Source organism: Lolium rigidum, chromosome 2, assembly GCF_022539505.1.
Source record: "Lolium rigidum isolate FL_2022 chromosome 2, APGP_CSIRO_Lrig_0.1, whole genome shotgun sequence".
Classification (NCBI taxonomy): domain Eukaryota; kingdom Viridiplantae; phylum Streptophyta; class Magnoliopsida; order Poales; family Poaceae; genus Lolium; species Lolium rigidum.
In genome coordinates, this window is record NC_061509.1 from 164,623,727 (window position 1) to 164,639,880 (window position 16,154).

The 16,154-nt window shown below is 46.3% G+C and overlaps 2 protein-coding genes and 1 pseudogene across 2 annotated transcripts in view; all 3 read left to right on the plus strand.

Annotated features, from left to right (window-relative positions):
• The window catches only part of LOC124692548 (ADP-ribosylation factor GTPase-activating protein AGD2-like), an 88,141-nt gene that overhangs the window by 55,105 nt on the left and 16,882 nt on the right, over positions 1–16,154 (plus strand). The window lies entirely within an intron of this gene.
• On the plus strand, positions 7,535–15,402 carry LOC124685798 (wall-associated receptor kinase 2-like). The gene is made up of 4 exons (XM_047219832.1): positions 7,535–8,513; positions 12,499–13,023; positions 13,806–13,958; positions 14,045–15,402. The coding sequence occupies exons 1-4, from the start codon at positions 7,535–7,537 to the stop codon at positions 15,280–15,282; spliced, it is 2,895 nt and encodes a 964-aa protein (XP_047075788.1). The 3' UTR covers positions 15,283–15,402.
• LOC124692549 lies at positions 9,031–10,677 on the plus strand (annotated as a pseudogene).

The following is a 16,154-nucleotide window of genomic DNA, read 5'->3' on the forward strand; positions in this document are numbered from 1 at the left end:
GACGACTTCATGTACCTCCTTGCGGATGGAACCCGTCGCGGCATCCTCCTTGCGTGGCAGAGTAGGACGGTGTCCATCACCGACCCCATTTTCACCACCAACACCCTCTCCGCCAAGGTCACCACCTCCAGCACAGTGCCCTGGTGGATCACCGTAGTCTACAGACCGCAAGAGGATGCTGACAAGATCGAGTTCCTCCGGGAGTTGCGAGACCTCCGTCCCTTATGCCCCGACCCATGGATGTTGTGCGGCGACTTCAAACTGATCTATCGGGACGAGGACAAGAGAAATGACCGTTTGGACAGGCATATGATGGGTAGATTCAGGCGTTGTATCAATGACCTAGCGCTAAAAGAGGTGTACCTCAGCGGCCGCCGCTATACGAGTGGACCAATGGACAAGATCCGCCGACTCTAGTGCTTCTTGACCGTGTCTTATGTACCGCTGACTGGGAGGAGCTTGCCGACGAGTGCAACCTGAGCTGCCTGGCGTCTGTCGTCTCCGATCACAGCCCACTTCTGCTCGATTGTTCTCTTACGCCACCGATGCACCGCCGGTTCCACTTTGAGGAGTTCTGGCTATGCCTTGACGGTTTTCAGGAAACAGTGGCAGAGGCATGGGGCTCGGTCCAGAGTGTCGACCCCTTTGAGCGAATGATGCTGATACTACAGGCTACTGCGAGGAAACTAACCAGCTGGGCTGCCAAGTCGATCGGGAGCGTGCGCCACAAGTTGGCGATTTGCCGTGAGCTCATACCCCGGTTTGACAAGGCCAGGGAGGGCCGCACGCTAACGCCACACGAACAGTGGCTGCACAAAGCTCTGAAGCTTTCCCACCTCGGCCTTGCATCGCTCGGGCGCACGATCGCACGCCAGCGATCCTGAATCGTAACCCTGAAGGATGGAGATGCCAATACTGCGTTCTTCCACCAGCAGTGCTCGTTTCGCCGGCAGAAGGACACGATACGCCGTATCACGGTAGGCAAACGTGTGCTCGACCAACATACAGAGATGGCCGAGGCGGCTTTCTCGCACTTTGATGACCTGCTTGGCACGGAGTTTTTGCCGAATTGCACCATAAACCTCGAGCAGCTGATCATGCCATCAGGTCCCTAGCCGAGCTCGATGAGCCATTCTCCGAGGATGAGATCTGGGCCGCGATCAAGAGCCTTCCTGCACGCAAAGCGCCTGGGCCATACGGATTCACCGCCGAATTCCTCCGCGCTTGCTGGCCCGTGGTAAAACAAGACTTACTCGCCGTCTTCCACCAGCTTGATGATCTACACGGTCGAGGATTCCATAAGCTCAACCAAACACTGCTTACCCTGCTACCTAAACGCCCAGAAGCCCAGACGCTTGGCGACTATTGCCCCATCAGTCTCCTGCACCTGATTGGCAAGGTCATGGCAAAGGTACTGTCGCTACGGTTGGCACCAAAACTCAACAGCCTAGTGAGCAAGAACCAGAATGCTTTCATCGGTGGCCGCAGCCTGTATGACAACTTCGTGCTTGTCCAACAGTCCATGCGTCTGCTGCGCCGAGAGTCATGCTGAAACTCGATCTCGCCAAGGCTTTTGACACGCTATCCTGGGCGTTCCTCTTCGAGGTGCTCTGGCGGTATGGATTCTGCGACAAATTCCTTGACTTGATTGCGATTCTACTCTCATCCGCGAGCACGCGCATCTTGTTGAACGACTGCCCTGGGCCGCCGATCTGGCATCACCGAGGGCTGCGGCAAGGGTACCCCTTGTCACCGCAGCTTTTCGTGCTGGCCGTGGACACCCATGGGAGGCTGGTCACGCATGCGGCCACCGTCGGAATCCTACAAGCGGTCCACCCAACCAAGACAATCCCGGTGGTCTCCCTCTACGCCGACGACGTGGTCATGTCGATTTTTCGCCTGTGTGGCAGAGCCACCGGCCTACAGGTCAACTATGACAAGAGCTCGGCGACACTACTGAACTACGAGCCAGATGCTGCCGCGGTGATCACTGCGACTTTGGGCTGCCAGCTAGCAGATTTGCCACTAACTTATCTGGGCATTCCACTAACCTTGCGGCGCCCTACCAGAGCTCAGTTCCTGCCCCTGGCCAAGACCGCAACAAAACTTCCGACTTGGAAGTCCAGGCTTATGGACAGATCAGGGCGGCTTACGCTCGTCAAGCCTGTCCTTGCTGCAATCCCCCTGCACCAGATCCTAGTGCTACAGCCGCCAAAATGCATCATCAAGATGCTAGAGAAAATACAACGCGGATTCCTATGGGAAGGGCGAGCCGAGGCCAACGGCGGGCACTGCCATGTCAATTGGCGCTAAGCCGGCCAATCTCGCTAGGTGGTCTCGGCGTCCATGATCTGGAGAGGGCTAGGCTGGCGCTACGCTTACGTTGGCTGTGGCTCAGTAGAACTGACCAGACCAACACAGAGCATGGAGCGGCTTAGACTTGCAATTCACCCAGCAGGAGCGTTGCCTGTTCTTCGCCTCCACCTACATGGTTGCCGGCGACGGGTAGACCGGCAGGTTCTGGGAGGACCGTTGGATCGATGGCCGCTCCGTCAGTCAAATCGCACCGGAGCTATATGCCTGCATCCCCAAGAGACGCCGGAAGGGAACGTCGATCGCCGACGGACTGCATGCGCATCGTTGGGCTCGCAATATTCATGGCTTCATTGGCATTCGCGAGCTCGGCCAATACCTACTGCTTTGGAGGAAGGTGGAGCAATTCACACCCACCAACCAACCAGATCAAATGGTTTGGCGGTGGAACGCTAGCGGCACATATTCCCCCAAGATTTGCTACCTGAGCATGTTCCAAGGTTCCAAAACCTAGGTTGATCTGGAGAACCTGGGCACCGCCGTGAGTCAAGTTCTTCCATTGGCTTGCTTACAAGGACCGATGTTGGACAGCAGAGCGACTGCAGAGACACGGCCTACAAAATCACCCCAGATGTCTCCTCTGCGACCATGAACCGGAATCGATGCGGCACCTACTGCTAGCATGCCCCTTATCGAGGCATGTCTGGCACGACACCCTGGCATTGCTCAGGCTCACCCGCAGACCACCTGACAATGAGCTCACTCTCAGCGAATGGTGGATCATGGTGAGGCAAGCAACTCCGAAGCAAATGCGCAAGGGTCTTGCCACTTTGACGCTGCTCATCCCCTGGTTGATCTGGAAGCACCGAAACGCTTGCGTCTTTGAGGGAGAAAGGCCTACGGTCCAGCGCGTGAGTGAGCAGTTTAGGGTAGAAGCGACGGTTTGGGCGAGAGCCGGTGCGGCTGGCCTTCGTGCTATCTTACCCACAGACTGGGATGTGCACTGATTTCATGTACCTGTAAGCCCCCTTGGAGGCTAACATTTGTAACTAACTCTTCTTTGCAATGAAATGAAACGCAATGTCATTGCGTTTTCTCGAAAAAAAGGGGTTCTCAATGAAATGCAGGATCTCTCCGGCATGCCAACTTGCATATCTCCTTGGTTATGTGAGTACATCCTAACAAATCTGGTGTTCTCTTCAATATTGTTTGTCTAAAATGATGAACCTTAAATAGTTTTGCTTCTCCTCGTCCTTGTCCAGTTGTCCTCCAAGAAGCCTGTCGAAAGAAGAACGGCGCCGGTGCAGGGGAGTGGTTATCCACCGATGATCTACATGGTAATCTGGTAAGGTGTATCAACAAATACCACTTGCCAAGTTTTAAAAATTAAGAGGAAATCATATTTAAATTGTAATCTATTTGTGCTCTTTAGGTGCATCATGGGCTGGAACAAAGGCAAGCACATGCACCAGTGTCTCAAGCATCAAGATGTTAGCCTTGCACCTGCAATTCGAAGTCTACGGTCAAGTCAAGATGTTTCTCAGTCTCAGATGCTTTCCTAGCATCGAGACCTTGATTGTCAAGGTAACCCTCTCCGGCCTCCTCTTTCATTTGGCATGTGGATGGTCATCACTACACTAAATCTGATTGCTGCTGTATAATGAACAGAATGTGCAGCTCAACTGTTTGCGACTTAAATTGCAGTATGAAGAAACTCTTGAACCCAGTAGGTTCCTATCGAGTGTGTCAAGTCACACCTCAAAATTTTGTTTCTCTCGCGAACTGCAAGGGAACCAAATTGAATTTGATTTCTTCATGTTCACCATGGAGAATGCACAGAAGTTGGAGAGGATGTTCATTGTGTTGAAAAATGTCCCCAGTTACACTTCAAGGGAAGCGGTGCCTGTCAAAGTGAAAAGCCCTTGGCTCTGCTAATTGGGCTATAGAGGGACTGCACTGAGCTATTCTCAGTCACTAGACCTCCCCTGGCGGAGGTAGCGCTTGGAGCCTCAAACTGCGATCCTTGTCATGATCCTTCTTGCTGCGTAGGAACTCAAATATGTCTGGATGTTTCAAATCCCAACATTTCACCGGAAGTGGTGAGTGTAATGTTGCAGCATGTATTCAATGCACTAGTTTCGACTCTTGGAATGTGATCTCGAAAGACTAGACATAATACCCCGCAAAAAAAAGACTAGACATAAGTCTAGCAGAGTTATACTTCTAGCATTCAAAAAGGTTTATCTAGAGAGACAAGAGGTGATACACGAAGGAGTGCATGAACACGGAACTGAGATTGGACTCAGATTGGGATGCTACTGCACGGCAAAGAGTCGCCCCAGCCTCCAGTTCAAGAAAATTGCATTGCATTGTGCCACAAGTTTTAGGCATCCAAGAATTTGTGATTGGTAAAGAGATTTTTTTTTTTTTTGAAACGAGGCAAAAAGCTTTTGCCTTATATTAATATAGGAGGAGCAAACATAGGTCTGGCTGAAGCCAACAACAAAAACAAAAGAAAGGGGAAGGAGAAAACCCCAAAACTAGAGAAAAGGGAAAACGGGTCAGCTCACGAGCTCCGCAAGGTTGTTAGCTCCGGCAAGAATCCAATCTCTTCCTTCTTCCCTGATCTTGTGCATGATGACCGAAGGCAAAGAGGATTTGTTATTGAAAACTCGCTCATTTCTTTCCTTCCAAATCCCCCACGCGATCAGCAAGATGGCAGTCTGTAACCCTTTGGGAGAAGAGGAAGGAGTCTTGGCGATGGCGTGCCAGTAATCTAACACTTTCTGCCTTCCCGAGCCAAGGCAGCGGAGAAGATCCGGACAAGAAAGCCATGAAGCCGCAGCAGCCCATATCCTTCTGGAGAAACGACATTCGAAAAGGATATGTCGCGCCGTCTCGGGGGTGCATCTACAAAGCTGACAAGAAGGCTGGTGCGGCCACCCCCGTTTGGCGAGACGGTCCGCGGTCCAAAGGCGGTTTTGAACGGCGAGCCAGGCGAAGAAGTGACATTTCGGTGGAGCCCAAGGTTTCCACACGAGATTACCGAAGGAGCATGGCAAAGCGGTTAGGAACTGGGCCTTGTAGGCGGAACTGGTTGAGTAGCAGCCATTTGGCGACATGGTCCAGATGATGGAGTCCGAAATGCCAGGGGATAGCTGGATGGTTGAGAGTAGATCCCAAAGGCGGACATATTGCTCCAAGTGCTCGACAGTAAAAGAGTCTACATTTATGTCAGCAACCCAATTCTGACCCTCCAGAGCATCCCGCACCGACCGGTTCTTTCTTCGAGAGGCTATGAAAATCAAGGGGGCGATGATCTTCGGAGGAGTACCATCCAACCAAGAGGAGGACCAAAAGGAAGCTTTAGAACCATCGCCAATGGTGACCCGAGTAGCGGCGTTGAAAAGATCTCTATCGGTGGCATCATTAGGGGTTTCAGATCGTACCCACGGTTTTTCCGGCGCGTTCCACTCATCCCACAGCCATCGGAGTCTGAGCGCGCGAGAGAACTTCTCCAGGTCCAGGACCCCAAGTCCACCCAGATTTCTTGGACGGCAGACTTTCTGCCAGTTGACCTTGCATTTCCCCCCGCTGACGACTTCCTTGCAGGCCCAAAGCATACCGCGACTGATCTTGGCGAAGGCCTTTAGAATGCTCTTATCCACTCTTAAGGCAGACAGTAGGAAAATGGGCAGAGAGGAAAGAACCGACTTCACAAGAGCGGTGCAGCCAGCCCTATTTAGAAATTTGCCCTTCCAAGGGTTCAAACGAGCAACCGCCTTATCAATGAAGGGTTGGAGATCCGCCCGCCTTAGCCTCCCAAGCGACAGAGGCAGGCCCAAGTACTTGAGTGGAAACTGAACAGTAGCAGCAGGGAAGTTGGTCAGGACCGACGCAAGGTCAATGTCGGAGCAACGAATTGGGGCTATGGAGCTTTTTGCCACATTTGTCACCAAACCGGACACCTCCCCGAAGTTCTGAAGGATATTGGCCAGGGCCGAGACGTCGTGCTCGGAGGGGTCAAGAAGATGACTGCATCGTCCGCATATAAGGAGACTCGGGGCCCCTGCAAGCCGCCAGGCATCCCATGAAGAAGACCGGAATCCGTGGCCCTTTCCAGTATTTTTTGAAGGGGGTCAATGGCGATATCGAAAAGGAGGGGTGAGAGGGGATCCCCTTGTCGCAGGCCGCGCCCGTGGAAAAAATCCTTGCCAGGGATCCCGTTGAGGAGGACCCGGGAGGAAACCGTAGAAAACAGGGTCGACATGAGAGCACGCCATCTTTGTGGGAACCCGAGGCGTTGCATGAGGTCGAGCATGTAGTCCCATCGCACAGTGTCAAAAGCCTTGGCAATGTCAAGCTTGATGAGAAGAGATTTTTTCATTACATAACGTGGCTACTTAGGTCTGATTTTCCCAAACTAAAATCATTGCGCCTAGGCCAGCATAAAGGAGTATTGCATTGTGCCAACAGTTTCTGGAGTACTCAGGTGGATGTAGCTGAAGCAGCTCTCACCGTGTTCTACTTTACTAACCAGAGGAGTACTGTACTTAATTGGCACGTACATGTATGTAATTGCTCAGATGTGGCCGAACAGACATGATTAAATACGCGAACTAAATTTTGTTTCTCGCAAAAGAAATGAGTGCAAAGAATGCATCAACCTCACATGACATGCCCAACAAAATTGAAATTAAGTAAAGAACCAAGATAGCCTTCAAACATGGCTGGGTCAACGTCAACGGCGTCAACGGTAGAGTCGTCTGATTTTGAAACAGAGGGAACACTATACTAGACGTGTGGAAAATGTGTCACTGTGGCTGATTTGAACTCGTTTGAATATTTGTAAGTAGCCAATTAGTAGTCTCGCCGTCAAGGTGGCCTGGAAGCTGAGTGCCTGAGTGTGGTTCTCAGCCGTCCCCCGCATTGCACGAACAGGGTATCAAAGTATGCTCATCCTGGGCCACGAAGCTAGTCCTAGGCTAGAGGTGAATATCAGAAGCAAAGGCACAAAAGCACAAAAGCTAGTCATCATCAGGCAAGCTGTACCCAGGACAACAAAAACCAGCGGGCCAGGCACGTCGAAAATACTGGTTGACCCCAGCGACGACCGTAGCATCACATCCTGCTTCATCCTCCGCTGATACCAGAGGCCGCACACTCTGCATAACACGGAAAAACAACCACGAACACACACAAACCGGCCGGAGCAACAGCGATGAGCTCCACCAAGGTGCTAGCTAGCGCCATATACTCATTCATTTTGCTGGTGAGCCTGGCGGCGGCAGCTGTGCAGCGAGCATCGGCCGCTGAGGCTGGAGCGGCAGGAAGGGGTGGCATCTTGCATATCCCTTCCGCTGCCGAACTAGCTCGGGCTCGCTGCCCTTCCAGATGCGGGCATGTTGACATCCTCTACCCGTTCGGGATAGGGCCGGGCTGCTTCCGGCAAGGCTTCGAACTCATCTGCGACAAGCACACTACTCCTCCGAGGCTCTTTCTGGGCAACAGTACTATTCAGGTCAATACCATGTATCCCGGAGCGAGAATAATGGAAGCATCTGCTGTCCACTTCAACGTTACCATGATATCAGGTATGGACACCTATAACATGTCATGGGAGACCCCTGTGGAAGGTGTGACCACCACCGGAGATTTTAACTATTTGCACGTTGTTGGCTGCGGCGTGGGTGTCTACTTGTTCGGCCATGATACGAACGATCCCATGGGTTCTTGCATGAGTATTTGCCTAGATGACAAAAAGGCCATGAAGAAGGTGAATGATGCAGCATCGCATTACTTCGACCCTTATATTGGGATGGGCTCCTGTTCCATCCGTTTGGCAGAGGACGTGCGAGCCTTTGGCTTCATGGTTGGCCGCCTGAATGGTGGCGTCTGGGCACTATCAGGTGACGTGCTCTCTAATGTAAAAGTTTTCCTGTCCACGAGTTACAAATTTGCTATGAGCGACATCTACTCAAGTCGGGTAGACGAAAGCAATGTCGAAGGGGTAATATTTCAAATAGCCATCACAGACCAGCCGAATTGTGCAAGTGCTCAGAAGAACAAGGCAACCTATGCTTGTAACTATAAAAGCGATTGCGTGGACGTGCCGTCTGGAGGATACGCGTGTCATTGCCCTGACAACGGGGTGGCGCTAGTACATGACAATCCTTACATCATGGGCGGTTGCAGTCAAGGTCTGAGACTTTTCTTTTCTCTACTATGTCATATAGAATCAAACTGATGCATACTGTTGTATACTCCGTACGAACTAAAATTACAAAGTAAGTGGGAGGCGATAAGAACAATTAAGAGGCTATAAGTACACGAGTGATTTTCGTTTCTTCACAGCCATTGTACAAATAAGTGTGTAATTGGGTTAAAGATTTCAGATGACTCAAACCAGGAGTATCGTCAGAACTCTTATTTTAGATGTTTTGCTTTTTATAGTGGCATACAGATCATATATATACCCAAGTGCTAATAAGTGCACGGCTGCTCGTTTGTCATCCCTGGCCTTCGATTTGTGGCCGCCCGATCGCTCCCGATCGACACGATTGACGCGTCCCGCGGCCCTCGTCGTCCCGACAGTTTCCACCTGAGGTCCCACCGGCCTGGTACGTGCCGTGTGAGAGCGGAGGTCCACTCGTCCCCATCCCATCTGCCGTTTCCCCCATTCCCCACCTCCTCTCTAGCTAGGGATTTGATCTCGCCGATGGCGAGCCAGACGCACACGGGAGAACGAGGGCGCTGGAATCCCCCTCGCCCCGATCCCTTCCTTCATCGCCTTTCCCCACCACCTCCGCGACATCCCAGCTCGCCGCCTACCGCCCCATGGAGATCTCGATTCCGTCCCTGCGGGTCGTTGCACGATGGTGGAGAGATCGGGCGAGAGGTGGAGGCTCTACCTCCATAGCAAGCTGAGGACCGCGGCCGCCTTCCTCGCGGCCAACAAGAGCCTGCTCACCGTCGCATGAGTCGCCGGATTCACGCTGGTCTTCTTCTGCTAGAGCTCATCCATGTTCGTGGAGGCTGGGTGCGGGATCCTCGACCTCCTCACGCCACCGCTGTCGCGCCCGGTGCTACCCTGCGCCCGAATTCCTACAACATGAAGGATTTCGGCAGCGCCGAGGATGATGGTGGAGAGATCGAGGCGCTCGCGGGGCAGGGCAGGGGGCAGCCATGCCGCTCGGATGCTGGTTCACGGGGCCGTTCAACCTGACCAGCCGTATGATGATGTTCCTCCCTGAAGGCGTGGAGATCCTCCGTATCATGGTGAGATATCTCGCTCGTTCCTTACTGGTTGTAGCCGTAGAACCGGAACAACGTGGTTCATTTTTGTATTGCTTGACTGCAACAGTGACCTGGGTTCTTTGGTTGGCTAACACATAGCTGAATAAAATTTAATTGAATAGTTGGCTTGATGGACTGAGAGATCAATGATGAAAGCAGAATAATTGGACACTGGACATTGATTGACTAGTTCATATCTCATGATAGATTATTGGACATTGTAAGATGGCAGTCATTCATATGTGATGTAACATATTGGCGTGTTTGCCAACTTTGCTGCAATGCGAAATTCTTCTGCTCACTTAGAACTAGTGTATCACTAGTCTATCAGCAATACTATTTTTAGTTTTTGCAAATATTCTTATTCCTACGAGTGGGTTCTAAAGGATCTAGAAAAATAACTAAACATTCAGCTGTACACACTGTTTTCCCTATTTTTTATGAATTAAATTTCTAGGAGTGGGTTCTAAAGGGTCTAGAAATCTTACTAATTAAGTTGGAACTGTACACATCCACTTATGATTTCCATGACTACCTAAATTGCGGCTTCCAGTCCACTAAGTAGTTGCAGGAGTGTCATGTTATTAACTTTAAGTTGCTTGTAGAACATAGATAAATTGTTTCTAGAAACATAGTTAAGTTGTTTTCTCATATTATTAACTTTAATTTTGCAGTAATTAACTAAGTTCATTTTACGTAGATTTAAGTTACTTGCAGAACATAGATAAGTTGTTTCTACGAACATAATTAAGTTGTTTTTCCACGCTATTAACTTTGAGTTCATTTGCTTAGATTGAAGAAGTTGCTTTTGCAAAATAGATAATTTGTTTGTGGCAATGTAGTCAAATTGCTTTTCATGCTATTAACTTTGAGTTCATTTGCTCAGATTGAAGAAGTTGCTTTTGCAAAATAGATAATTTGTTTGTGGCAATGTAGTCAAATTGCTTTCCATGCTATTAACTTTGAGTTCATTTACGTAGACTGAAGTTGCTTTTGCAGCATAGATAAGTTGTTTTTGGGCAACATAGTTAAGTTGCTTGGAATATTCAATTAAGTTTATTACGTAGACTAGTCTATTTTTGTAACACTGATTGGGAGGGGGCGGGGGGTTGTTTTACTTTTGTAATTTTATTTTTCTCCGTTTGAAGTTAATTTATCGGTTTGTAAGTTGTTTTTTGTCACCATCGACAAGTTGCTTTTTCAACATTTTAATTAAGTTGAATAGGCAGATTAGTGTAACTTGCACTTTAATTTCGAGGTGGAGCTACACCTCGCGGGGTTGGCTCGCACAAAGACAACAAATTGTTTCTTCGGACATCTTCTAAGTTGTATTTTTATCGGCGGTATTATTGGTTCCACATGTGAGCTAAGTTGTAATTTTGCACAATAAATTATAGACTCACGCGTTTGCTAAGTTGTATACTCATTATTACTAATTTGTATACTCCTACTGCAAAGTTGCATGTCCTACGTGTGAAGTTCCATACCTCAATACATAAGTGTGAGCAATTACTTAGTTAAGTTGGCTGGTGGTTTTGTTTAAGTTGCCTTTTGTTTTCCATGCCATGAATTATGCATAACTCGTCCATTATTCATCTTTTAAAATAGTTGTTTTATCAATATGATTATGTTGACTACTGAGAGTAAATAAGTCGGCTGGTGTTTCTTATTTAAGTTGCTTTTTGATTTTTCCATCCCATGAATCTTGCCATGAGTTGGCCATTATTCATTTTTTAAATAATCTGCTATCTCATTATGATTAAGTGTCTACTAGAAGTAATTAAGTTGGCTGGTGATTCTTATTGAAGTTGCTTTATGATTTTGCCATGCCATGAGATGCCACGAGTTGGCGATTATTCATGTTTTAAATAAGTTGTTATGTCATTATAATTAAGTTGTCAACTAGGAGTAATTAAGTTGGCTCGTGGTTGTTACTTAAGTTGCTTTCTGATTTTTCCATGCCATGAACGATGCCACGATTTGCCATTATCTATGTTTTAAATAAGTTGTTCTTTTATTATGATTAAGTTGTCCCCTAAGAGTAATTAAGTTGGCTGGTGGTTCTTATTTAAGTTGATTTCTGTTTTTTTCCATGCCATGAACCATGCCTTGAGTTGCCCATTATCTGTCTTAAACAAGTTGCTCTGTTATTATGATTAAGTTGTCCACTAGGAGTAATTAAGTTTGGCTGGTGGTTCTTATTTAAGTTCCTTTTGATTTATCCATGCCATGAACCATGCCTTGAGTTAGCCATTATCTGTCTTAAATAAGCCGTTTTGTCATTATCCCACTTCCTTAATGCTATCAAGCTGAGCCGATCTTATACAATAAGTTGCATCCCTTAGAATATGTCACAGTATGACTAGCGGCTAGTAGAGCAAAGTTGATGTCTCAATACAAGTGTATCTTAAAAATTAAGTTGGTACAAAATATACAAAATAAAAGTGTAACTAACTCTTTGTACGAAATTGCTTCGCCATAATACTAGAGTTGCTTTTCCGGAACAACTGAATTGGTTTTTGAAAAAAAAAAGTTTGTCGAAATATATACAAATGGGATCTAATTTCGAAGATCTCGTCGCGAGAGGTCCAATGATGAAAACGGATCTCAATTTCGACAAATGGTTTGAAAGTTATGACTTTTTTTAAAAAAATCGTTTGACATTAAATGCACGTAGTTTCTATCTACCAAACTAGCACCCGAGTGGGGTTTGAGTACTTTCTATTTTTAGACCGAGGGCTGAAAGCGACTAACGAGCCAGCGTTTGCTGGCTAGACGCGTCCTATATATATGTACACATATTGTACATCTAGTCTATTTCTGGATAGCATGACCCTTTTTTTTATTTACAAGCATTTAATATTAATTCATGTGGCATCCCAACTTGAGCAGGTTACAATCCCAACCCTAAAGGAGGTTGCAAGAGATTATGTGGGAATATGAGCATTCCATTCCCTTTTGGAACTGAAAAAGGTTGCTATGCTCTTGACAAGTTTCGACTTAACTGTACATCAGAAAACATCACAATTCTTGATCGTGGGGGGGTAGAATACATTGTGGCCAACGTTTCAGTGAATGAGGGATATCTGAGTGTTCAAGCCACACAAAACAATTCAAACTACAACGATGAAGAAGTCACTGTGAGTTCTGCAAGCATAGGAGAAGACGACCTTCTGAACGATTTTCTATACTTATCTGAAGAATTTGATATGAAGATGTGGTGGTCTGTACAGAATTTAACATGCTCGGTAGTTATGGGCGAGGAAAAAAGGAGTATGTACGCATGCCGCAGTGCCAATAGCACTTGCGTCAATGTCACCCATGGCCGTGAGAATAGAACGATGCATCTTGGCTACCGTTGCAAGTGCACTGAAGGCTTTGAAGGAAATCCATACACGCCAGATGGCTGTGAAGGTAACCACACTCATCAATCGCACACATAATTTCTCCTAGTACATGAAATTGTTGGTTTAAATTGATAACGAAACATGTAACATGATTATTGTGATAAAGTTCTTAGTCATCTTGATCCAACGAGTTGATTTTCTTTTGAATATGGAGATGGATTTAGCAATGGACTTGTCCATTTAGCAACTAAATGATCCAGCCAAAACACTAGTCACCAAGCAGGATACGGAAAACCCAGTCCTTAAGTCATACTCATAAACTATGGCTGAGTTGAGTGCATAATAGGATGCAGATTCCAGGAGGATGATATTTTCACCATCTAAGTGAATATATATTTGATATATGACTCTATCCCGCACTTAGAAGTAGCCTCTAGACAATTCATTAAAATGATAAAATAGGGCTTGATTTTCCTTGAGCTTCTTGCCTGAACTAGCGTTTAATACCTCCTTTGTTTGTTTAATACCTCCTTTGTTTGTATGATCGATCTTACACAATATTGTTTCTTGTATATGACGTTTTTAGATTGCATGCGTGCAGACTTCCATATCTTCGGTAGTGTACACAATGATGCAAATTTTATCTTATTGAAATAATAATATCAACATATATAACATCAAACATTTATTTGCAAAATGTTGGTGTTTGCCAACATGGACTGGAAACGATAATTAGAAGTGCATGTAGAATGGGTACTAGACAAAGTGTATCATAGCTTTATTTCCATCCTTCATACCAATTGTTTTTGAGTATCATTCGGTGCTTACTTACTTTCTTACTGTTTATAGATGTGAATGAGTGCTTGTTGATAAATGTTTGCAATGGAACATGTCAAAATTATCCCGGAGGCTATAACTGCAGTACCTGCACTCATGGAAAAGAATTCGATCCACTAAAAGGAAGATGTGTTACATCAGCTAAGAGGCGCACTCTTCTTCTAGGTAAAATCATACAAATTTTAAGAACCTCGATACAATTGCGACTTGCAAAATGTGTAACTCTTTCACACAAGCTACATGATGTATAGGTATTGCAATTGGAATTGGATGTGGCCTTGGTTCCATAATTCTTGGAGTAGGTGCAACCGTACTCATCAACAAGTGGAAAAAAGGCATACAGAAGAGGATTCGAAGGACACACTTTAAGAAAAATCAGGGCCTACTATTGGAACAACTCATATTAGATGAAAGCACCACAGATAAAACAAAGATATTCTCCTTAGAGGAATTAGATAAGGCAACCAACAACTTTGATGCCAGTCGTGTTCTTGGTCGTGGAGGACATGGCACAGTTTACAAAGGGATCCTATCCGATCAACGTGTTGTGGCAATTAAAAAGTCCAAGCTAGTGGAGCAAACTGAGATTGATCAGTTTATTAACGAGGTTGCCATCCTATCACAAATCATTCATCGGAATGTGGTGAAACTTTTTGGTTGTTGTCTCGAAACAGAGGTGCCTTTGTTGGTCTATGAATTCATATCCAATGGCACACTACATGATCTTCTTCACATTGATGTAAGTGCTAAATGCTTGCTTTCATGGGATGATTGCATTAGGATTGCAGTAGAAACTGCAGGTGCTCTTGCTTATCTGCACTCAGCTGCCACAATACCAATTTTTCATAGAGATGTCAAATCTGCCAATATACTCCTAGCTGACAACTTTACTACCAAGGTTTCTGACTTTGGTGCTTCGAGATCTTTATCACTTGATGAAACACATGTAGTAACCATTGTACAAGGCACATTTGGTTACTTAGATCCCGAGTACTACCACACTGGCCAACTGAACGAGAAGAGTGATGTTTATAGTTTTGGAGTTATATTAGTGGAGCTTCTGATAAGAAAGAAGCCAATCTTTCTTAATGACCAAGATAGAAAAGAAAGCTTGGCTCATTACTTTGTGGAAGGACTTCAACAGGGAGTTCTAATGGAAATCATGGATCCCCAAGTTATCGAAGAAGCTAAGCAGAATGAAATTGATGATATGGCCTCTATCGCAGCAGCATGTTTGAAAACTAAAGGCAGAGAAAGGCCTACCATGAAAGAGGTAGAAATGAAGTTGCAAATGCTTAGAACTACAAGATTAAGGAGCCAACGTTCCCCCGGAAATGATGCAGAGATTGAGTCATCTTGGTGTCCAAATGCCAGCAGCTCTGATGCACAGGGCAACATTATCAATAATGTTGGTTTAACAGCTGCAGGCATCTCTGAAAGGTATAGTCTGGAGCAAGAGTTTATGTCTTCAGCCAGTTTGCCACGATAGTACGCATAGCGTCACATTTGGGTCAGTTACCCTATAATTCTATAGAAAAAAATAGGTAATGTATGAGGTCCATTTATATGAGAGTATATGTAATGTAAATTTCGATATTATATGTGTAGCTTATTTCAGCTGTATAATTCTTAATAAGATGACAACTCGTCAGTTTTAAAGCTATGGTTGTGAAAATAAGCTATTTTACAATGTTGCCAACGAAGAGATTACTCATTTCTATTAGCGGCAGTATGTGCAAGCGAGAGGGACCGCCACCTCCAGCCTGAATTATTTTGCTTAAGTAAGTAAGATTCAGGTGAGTAGAGACAGTAGGGTATATGCCCGTGCATCTTTCCTGTCTCCACACACACAAAAGAAGTTACTATGGCCATTCTCGTCTAGCTTTGCCACTGCTCATCTCCGGCTTTCACATTATAGGTTCCCGGATCTAATTTAGTGATTCATGGTATTCTAAGTTAACTCCACAACATAAGAACTCAATGTTGCCGCAGTTTTACATAGCATTAGTAACAACATGACAGATTATTTGAAAGTGAGGAACACAGAGTTAGTAGGCAAATCCATACAAACCATGACACGTGGAAACGGCATGTTACTCTTCTGCTGCACGTGTTTGCACAATGTGGCAGAACGACGCCTTTGGCATCTTCTCTCATTCACAAAGCAATTCCACGCGGCGCTGCAGAGCTGGACTTGCAAATTTGTGAAGTTCAGATAGTGCATATAAACAGAATCCTATCCACGGATGCACAACACAAGACACACACTGGATCGCACATCATGATCTACACCGGAACTTTTCAAATGACCGTGCCACATTGTACATCTTGATCAGGGTTTAGCGCGACCGTCTAACATCA

Bases quoted from the DNA above. Each gene is read 5' to 3' on its own strand.
- LOC124685798 (XM_047219832.1), top strand. From the start codon at position 7,535: ATGAGCTCCACCAAGGTGCTAGCTAGCGCCATATACTCATTCATTTTG. The intron at 8,514-12,498 runs GTCTGAGACTTT...TCCCAACTTGAG, and splicing joins CATGGGCGGTTGCAGTCAAG to CAGGTTACAATCCCAACCCT. The intron at 13,959-14,044 runs GTAAAATCATAC...CATGATGTATAG, and splicing joins GAGGCGCACTCTTCTTCTAG to GTATTGCAATTGGAATTGGA.